At 48.3% G+C, this 8,213-nt stretch overlaps 1 protein-coding gene across 1 annotated transcript; it reads left to right on the forward strand.

The window, feature by feature from the left end:
- Nucleotides 1–501: 501 nt before the first annotated feature.
- On the forward strand, nt 502–4,966 carry EXOSC2 (exosome component 2). Its single transcript, XM_003211271.4, has 9 exons — nt 502–659; nt 744–845; nt 920–965; nt 1,760–1,849; nt 1,997–2,062; nt 2,219–2,287; nt 3,244–3,420; nt 3,606–3,734; nt 4,149–4,966. The coding sequence occupies exons 1-9, from the start codon at nt 535–537 to the stop codon at nt 4,227–4,229; spliced, it is 885 nt and encodes a 294-aa protein (XP_003211319.1). The 5' UTR covers nt 502–534; the 3' UTR covers nt 4,230–4,966.
- Nucleotides 4,967–8,213: the final 3,247 nt, after the last annotated feature.

The following is an 8,213-nucleotide window of genomic DNA, read 5'->3' on the forward strand; positions in this document are numbered from 1 at the left end:
AAAAAAAACCCGTCACTTTAACTTTGTAAATATTTATGTAAAACATTATTTACAAAACTTTGATATTATATATTATTTGATTGTATATGCACACAGTGTAAATACATTTGTACCTCTCTCTTGTACTCTAAATAAAACCGACTCGGGACGTTTATCGTTTAACGGGTGGCTGTCAAGGGGGAGCGGAGGTGGGGAGGGCAGAAAATCACAGAGCACCAACCCCAGAAATCAGGGCTGGGACTCTGATCCCGACTGCCCGAATCGTTGTCTTCCTCCCCTCACGTCGGTACGAACTGCCTCAGTTTCCCTTGAGAGCGGGATGGAGACGCTCTGCCCGCACTAAACGTGCCCCACCCCCCCACCATCTCACTGCCAGGATCCAAAATGGCCGCCCCGCACCCATAGCTCTCGCTGGGGCCCTCACTCAAGATGGCGGCGCCCACGCCTCAAGCGCGCTTTTGCCCGCAGTCAAGATGGCGGCCGGAAGGCACGTGTGAATGGGAGGGCGCCGGCGCCGTGTTGCCAGCACCCAAGATGGCGGCGGTGGCCATGCGGCTGCCGGTGATCCGCAAGGCGGTGGGGCCGAGCGGGCGGCGGAGCGGTGAGAAGCACCTGGTGGTGCCCGGAGACACCATCACTACGGACACGGGATACATGAGGTGGGGACGGCGGCAGCGGGGATGCGGCGAGGGGACGGGGCAGGCCGCTCTTGGGCTCTCCTTATACGTCCGTCCTGTCTGCAGGGGCCACGGCACCTACGTGGACGAGGAGAAGCTCGTGGCCTCGGTGGCCGGCGCTGTGGAGAGGGTGAACAAGCTGGTGTGCGTCACGCCGCTGAAGACCAGGTGAGCTGAGGGCTGGGCTGCCCCTGGGGGTTGAGGAAAGGGCTGTGTAATGCTGTGCTCTGTCCCGCCGCCAGGTACAACGGCGAGGTCGGAGACATCGTGGTCGGAAGGATCACGGAGGTGAGGATCCGGGCGGGCCCAGGAGGACGTCATGAGCTCCAACAAAGCCAAGAGTGAGATCTTGCAGCCCAGAGAGCAAACCGTGTCATGGGCTGCATCCAGTGCAGTGCGACCAGCGGGGCAGGGAAGTCGTCCTGCCCTCTGGTGAGACCTCACCTGGAGCACTGCGATCTGTTGGGGCATCCTCAGTGCAGGAGAGACACGGATCTGTTGGAGCACGTCCAGAGGAGGGCTACAAAAATGATCTGAGGGATGGAACACCTCGAGGACAGGCTGAGAGCTGGGGCTGTGCGGCACGGAGAAGAGACGGCTCTGGGGAGAGCTGAGAGCGGCTTGTCAGTGTCTAAAGGGGCTGTAAGAAAGAAGGGGATGGATTTTTTACTAGGGTCTGTTGTGATAGGACAAGGAGAAATGGTTTTGATCTAAACAGGAGAGATTTACATTCAGTGTAAGGAAGATGCCTTTTATAATAAGGGCAGTGAGGCACTGACACAAGTTACCCAGGGTGGTGGTGGTTGCCCCATCCTTGCAAACACCCAGGGTCAGAGCTGGACGGGGCTCTGTGCACCTGAGGGACCTGCAAATGTCCCTGTTCATTGCAAGGAGTTGTGCCAGACGGCTTTTAAGTGAAATGATGCTATGATTCTCTGACAGCCCCTGCTGCACTGGCCGGTCATTTCTTGTGGCTGTCATGGTGTTTTGCTGTAGAGTCAGTCAGTTGCATGACTTCCCACTCTGCTGACAAGATTTTGTTCATATTCTGAGTGTACATTAACATCACTTTTCTTCTCCAGGTTCAGCAGAAACGATGGAAAGTGGAAACCAATTCCAGGCTGGATTCAATCCTGTTGTTGTCGTCTATGAATTTACCTGGTGGGGAACTGGTGAGTGCAATTTGTGCAGAGAAGTTCCAAATTGCTGCCTTCCGCTGCACGGCGGGATGCTTTGGATGATCCTTCCTTCGTGTAGCTGTTAATTAATGTTTTCTCATTCTACATGACATGTAACTTTTCTTGCATTGTCCTTTTCAGAGAAGGAGATCAGCAGAAGACGAGCTTGCAATGAGGGACTATCTGCAGGAAGGGGACCTCATCAGTGTATCCTTCCACTGCGTGCACTCAGACAGAAGAGTCGAGGGACATGGGGGGACAGCCAGACCTCAGCCAGGCAGGGAGAGTTCACTGCTTGGGCAGTTGGTGGCTGTTGGCACAGGGCAGCAGGAGGCAGTCTGTTTCCTTAAGAGGCACTGACAGGCAGAGGTCCAGTCTGTATTTTCTGATGGGGCTGTGTCGCTGCACACCAGGAGTCTGAAATATGGGAAGGTGAGTTGCTCAAAAGCCTAATTTTTGCCAGTTAGATTGCATGAGTATCTAACTCTGATGCACAGTAGTCTGTTAGAAGATCAGACCTTTGTTAAACACAGTGCAATTCTATCCATGTCAGTAGAATTTCTTTGAATTTATATTGAGATAGCAGCAGGATAGGGCTTTGGGGGGAGATCTTTAAGGGAAAAAAAAGCTCTGGAGTAGAGCATGATGTTATAACCCACGTCAGTAAGTTAGGAAGAATTTTAGCTTCTATGTGGGAGCTTAAAGCAGAGTTCCTCGATGCAGACAGAATGCCCTCTGAACTGCTGCTATCCCTCTCCACAGTTACTGCATGAATCTCTTTCTCCCACCAGTTGCTTGGGACTTGAGCTCTGAGGAGAAAAATCTTCTAGCTCAAACTTTATCACTGTTCTTCTGCAGGTCATTGTCCCCATGGCTTGCTTCTCACTCCAGGGCTCTATTTTAGGCTTTATGCAGTTGGCATTTATCTCTGTTTTTGCACATTGAAATAAGCCAAGGGGCCACTGGAGCGTAGGCTGCAGTTGGGATTACTAGACCGAGGGTATTAGCACTTAAAAGATGAAAGCAAAATGTGCTTTTTTGCACAAAGGGTGAAAGACAGCGACTGGATTAAGGGGGAAAGTGTTCTGCTCAATTGGGCCTCTCAGTCCTCATTTTTCTGCAGGATGGTTGATGTCTAGTTACAATCAAGATATTATTAACATTTGTGCTAAGCACTGAGAGTATTCTTCATCTTCAAAGGACTGCACAGGCATTAGCTAATCCTCCCAGCACTCCCAGAGGCAAGCAGGTTTTATATTCACTGTTTCACAGGGAAAGATGTTAAATTGACTGGTTCCTAGACCAGGAGTGGAGTGCATGTCGGTGACTGGTTATTACCTGTGGCGGCGCATTGTCTCTCATGCTGAGTCTCGTGGTCTCCTCTTCAGCTGGGCCAGGGTGTGCTTGTTCAGGTCTCGCCCTCCCTTGTGAAACGCCAGAAGACTCACTTCCATGACTTGCCCTGTGGTGCATCTGTGATCCTCGGCAACAACGGTTTCATCTGGATCTACCCAACTCCAGAACAGAAAGATGAAGAAGCAGGCGGCTTTACAACCAACTTAGAGGTGAGGGGACAGGGAAGATGATGAGCCGTGTTCTACCAATGTTGTTTTGCTAGTTGTGATCCAAGAGGCACGTGAATCACAAGACATTCAAGAAGTGGTATTAGATTTGTGGCAAAACGTTTATTTTCCAGAAGGCTTGCATTATTTCCCTGTGTATTCATCTCTGTTCCTCTGTCCTTCCTCAGCCAGTTCCCCTGTCTGACCGGGAGGTGATTTCACGGCTCCGAAACTGCATTGTGGCTCTGGTTACTCAGAAGTTGATGCTCTTTGACACTAGCATCCTGTATTGCTATGAGGCATCCCTTCCTCATCAGGTACGGAAAACAGTGGTGTTTACTTTATTCCACAGCGTGGGAAGGGATTGGGAAGGCTGAATCTGCCACTGTTGAAATCAATAAGTCATGTGGTGGGGCTTTAATCCTTCCAAAAAATTTGTAGTGACAATATGAACTTCTGCTCTCATGCGTGACATAAATTGCCATGGAAGTGTATGATATCCTGGTAGAACTTAAACAATCACAGAGAAAAGGTGTACTCTTTTTCCTTGGAGCAAGAGCTCCAACTTGGGGGAGCCTTCCAGTCAGTGCAGAATGGCCTTCAGTTAAGGTTTTTAGCCTTTCCTTTGATTTGTTATGGTCTTTTATAAGAGATATTAGCCCAAAGTTATCTTCAAGTGCAATGCTAGTAACTTCTCTTTGGTGCCAATGTGACTTTTCTTTCCGTTTCAGATCAAGGACATTCTCAAACCAGAGGTGATGGAGGAGATTGTTCTGGAAACCCGACAGAAGTTGCTGGATCTAGAGGGATAGTGCTAGAAGAGGTCACTTTAAAACCCCCACCGTGGCAGCTTTTGGTTCTCAGTACTTTTTTTTAATCAGTGTTCCAGTCACCAGTGTCCATTCCACACTTCAGAAACTGCCACAATTGGTCATTTAAACTCCTTGAATATCTCCTGAGCCCTTTTAGTACAATAGTACTAAATAGTACTTAAGTACAATAGCCTTTTAGTGCAGCAGCCTGGGAAATAGATACCTGACCTTTATGAAGACACAGATGCAATTGGGACATATCTCATGACACTTGTTGCTGTGCATAGTGCTCCTGAACTTCTAGGAAGTTAGGGAGGAGGGGATGTGTTTTGTGATTGGCTTCTTTCTCCCCAGAGGCTTTTAAAATGGTTTTGATTTTCCTTTATTATGATACAGGTCTGCCAATCTGACCTTTGACTCAGATTGGAGTGTGGGGTTTTTTGTTTTTTTTTGTTTTGTCTTTTTTGAGACTTCACAAGTATGAGTCCCTAGACTGTTTTGAGCCATGTCTTGTGTGTCTGCTGTTCATGGCTTCTGTGTCCTAAGGGTTTGAGTTTGGACGTGGCTGTCCACATGGGCCAGGTAGCCATGGGTGAGCAGTGCCTTCTTGGACTGTGTGTATCCTGCTGGTCCCTTTTATATTCGTGATTTGGTGAGCTCTTTATCTGAGGAGGCTCTGGTGTTGTTTTCTATGAAATGCTTTACATTTCAATAAAGTTCTTGTAATTTAAATAGTCGATTGGTGCATGCCTTGGTTTTTCTTGCTCTCAAATTAATTTGATCTAGGTAGAGAACTACAGCTGGCTTGACGTTTTCTTCTACCAGGAGACTTAAATGGTTGAAGTGCACTCTTGCCTCCTCTTTAGTTGTTCTTCAGCCTTTTCAAGCAGTTCACCTTCTTCTTCACCAAGTTTTCCATATGGGGCGAGTAAGTAGATTATCTGGCATTGTTCGTAGTGGCTTTCTTTCAAGATTTCTTTGCAGGAAAGGTGTGTCATGCAGCTTTGTTAGGGGAAAAAGGGGAGCCCAGCAGACACTGGCCAGGTAGCCACATCCTTAGGGCAGTGGCTAGATGGTTGCACTCCATCACTTGCCTTCCCTGCCTAAGAATGGATGTGATGTTTTTGTTTCAGTATCCTTTCAGATCTCTGGTATTAGCTGTATTAGAGCTGTTTGAATGTGGTGTGTGTATATTTTTATTAGAGCTGCATGCACTTCTATGCTGTAGTTGTTAAAAACTGAAAAAGCAAAAAATCTGCCCTAATTATCCCTGAGTCTAGTTACGGCATTTCAAATTTTCATCTTGCCTCAGGCTAAAGGAAGAAAACTAGCTCAATCTTTTCCTGGAAACTAGAAATACCCTTCCTTGCTTCTCATCTGGTTTAGACTGCTCTGCCTGTGGTTGAGAGTAAGCACTAGGTGGCACCTTTGGATCATGTCTGTAGTAATCTCCAGCAGCTCTGCTTCATTTCCTTCCAAAAAACAAGGGCTGGGTGTCTGCCATCAATGCTGCTGACTAAATACTAGAGCATTATGGAGCTCAGTGGCTAAGGACAAGCAAGGGCGCATGTAATCCATTCTGCTGCTGCAAAACTCAAACTTCACTCCATGCTGCCTCTATAAAATAGCACTTAAATTTCCAAGGATGTGTTGGTGGACTGTCCCATGCAAGGTCCAGGAAGTGTTGTTTCTGAGTGTTGGGAAGATTCCCTAGGAAGTGAGGATGTGATTGTTTTCACAAGATGATCTGGAAAGGCTGAGGACTAAAGCCTGATGGTGACGCTGTCAGGTCTGTTTATGAGACTGGTATCAGCCTTACCCACATTTGTATGGGCAGGAACAGCACAAAGAGGCTAAAAGCTTTAGCAGACTGTAGGCTCTCATGCCAACACTTCCCAGCATGAACAACTTTGGTTGCTTATGCTCCATAAATGAATATTCAACTTGAGAAACAATGAGCTCAAGGTCTAGACTGCTTCAGCTGCTCAATGCCCTGGGGATATGAGTACGTGACTCATCCAGTTCCTGGCACTTTTGTTCTTTGACCTAAGAACTGGATCGCCAGCAGGAAAGGTTTGCTTATTCATCATTTCTGATCTATGGGGGTGACGGTCCTGGTGCTTTTCTCCACGGCCACGAGGGGTCATTGCTGTTCTCTGCAAATTCAGCGGGCTGTGCAAAGCCCAGAGCGAAATTCTCCAACAAGGCTTCAGCGCGGGCATCGCTGACAGTTCCTGCAGCTCCATCTAGCGCAGCTTCGCAAACCAAACAAGATGGGAGGGAGAAACTTCCCGAGCAGTTTCAAAGGTATCTAAGAGAAGTACCTGCCCAGCAGTCATTTACTGTTAATTTGATTGAAGCCCTGTGGGTTTTTCTCTCAGATAAACAGTGAGAGCTGCAGTTGCTCATCCACTTCACACGCTGAGGCTCACAGTTTCCATAGTGGCTTTTAGCAAATGGCTTTTCCCCACTGCTCAGTGAGATGAGTGAGGAGGTCTGGCAAGTGGGATGGGAAAGCCAGGACCCCGTGTCCATTGCAGGTTCACATAAGGGTGTAAGCACTGGGGAGTGTTGTCTGCAGAAACTATAGCACAAAATCTGTAGAAATAAATGTCCTATTTCTTGGTGCCAGTGTTTTATTCATGTGCTAATGTGGAGAACAGCAACCCCTCCCTTCACTCCCAGTTAATAACCACTGGGATTTCAGATTTGCGCTAATGGATTGTTAATCCAGTTACTGCTGCTATTATGTTACTTCTGTATCATCTGCGTGCAGTTTTGCTGTTCACATGAATGGTGTAAATGCAAAGCCCAAGGAGATACTGAAATTCCACTGAGACAAAAGGCAGCCTTCAAATGGTTGTCTCGGGTTCCTAAGGACCAGCAATTAATGTGCTGAAGTTTGGCATTTGTAAAGAAGTTTAATATATTGTTATGGAGGAAATGGAGAGAACATCATAGCAGCTGTTAGGTGTAACAACCCACGCACAACGGAAGGTAAACAGAGAACATACTGAAATACCTTATGGAGTTCACTCTGCTTCAGTCCTACTGTGGTGTCTGATAGAGACTATCCAAAATGCTCCAGTCGTATCCAGAAAGGAATAACTTTTACAGTAAAGGATGGTGCTTTTGACTAAGCTGTTAACAGTTCTCTCTCAAGTTGCTCAGCTCGTGGTGAGAGCTCAGTTTCCTTCAGTCTGTGGGATCATACAGGGTCTGTGCTGGAGCGGAGAAGGAGGTTGCATCATCACAGTGAGAAGCTGATCTCTGTTACTGAGATAAATGTGGAGAACTCTGTGGAGCTGAAGAGACGTGGCCTTGGATTTGTCCCAGCACAGTGCACTAGAACTTCTTTTTACTGCATGTAAACAGCCTCAGTTACCTGCAGTCTGAGTCACTGATGGGAAAGTGCAATAAAAACGGTTTGGGATCCTTGCTGAGAATTGGCTGCTATGGCAGAGGTGGAGGATCCGGTAGGCCTGAATGAAGTACTTCAGCTGCTGTTGTTGGAAGATAGAAAACATGCCTGGGGGCCTTGGGCATGGTGTTGGAGCTGTGGAGGGGGGCGTTTGGATTTGTCACAGGGGAGGAGCTGGTACAAACAAGGCGGTCCACGTCCAGGTGGGCACCTTGAGCAGCAGGCAGAACTGCATTTGTGTGTTCTGTTGTGAGTGAGAGCAACAGCAGAGCTTCAACCGAGATGCCCTGACCTCAACCCGCTGCTCCATTGGCTTCTGTTCTCAAGGTGAACCAGAATATAAAAACCAGCACCTCCCGTGTCAGCGCGTGCCCACAGCGCAGGGAACGCGTACCTAGCGGCACGGCAGGCCGAGCAATGGGGGCTTCACTTCGTTTTGCTACGTGCGAATAACGCCCCATCTGTCTTACAGCCCGGTCTCAGGGAGCGGGAGGCTTTGTGTGCGGAGCAGAGCTGCCCCGCGAGGCGGCGGCCGGCGGACCCCAGAGCAGGGACGCGGCTGT

The sequence above is a fragment of the Meleagris gallopavo genome, chromosome 19, assembly GCF_000146605.3.
Source record: "Meleagris gallopavo isolate NT-WF06-2002-E0010 breed Aviagen turkey brand Nicholas breeding stock chromosome 19, Turkey_5.1, whole genome shotgun sequence".
Lineage (NCBI taxonomy): Eukaryota > Metazoa > Chordata > Aves > Galliformes > Phasianidae > Meleagris > Meleagris gallopavo.

Coding starts and splice junctions, on each gene's coding strand:
- EXOSC2 (XM_003211271.4), top strand. CDS start 535: ATGGCGGCGGTGGCCATGCGGCTGCCGGTGATCCGCAAGGCGGTGGGG. Junction 2,063..2,218: donor AGGAAGGGGACCTCATCAGT/GTATCCTTCCAC, acceptor AGGCACTGACAG/GCAGAGGTCCAGTCTGTATT. Junction 2,288..3,243: donor GGAGTCTGAAATATGGGAAG/GTGAGTTGCTCA, acceptor TCTCCTCTTCAG/CTGGGCCAGGGTGTGCTTGT.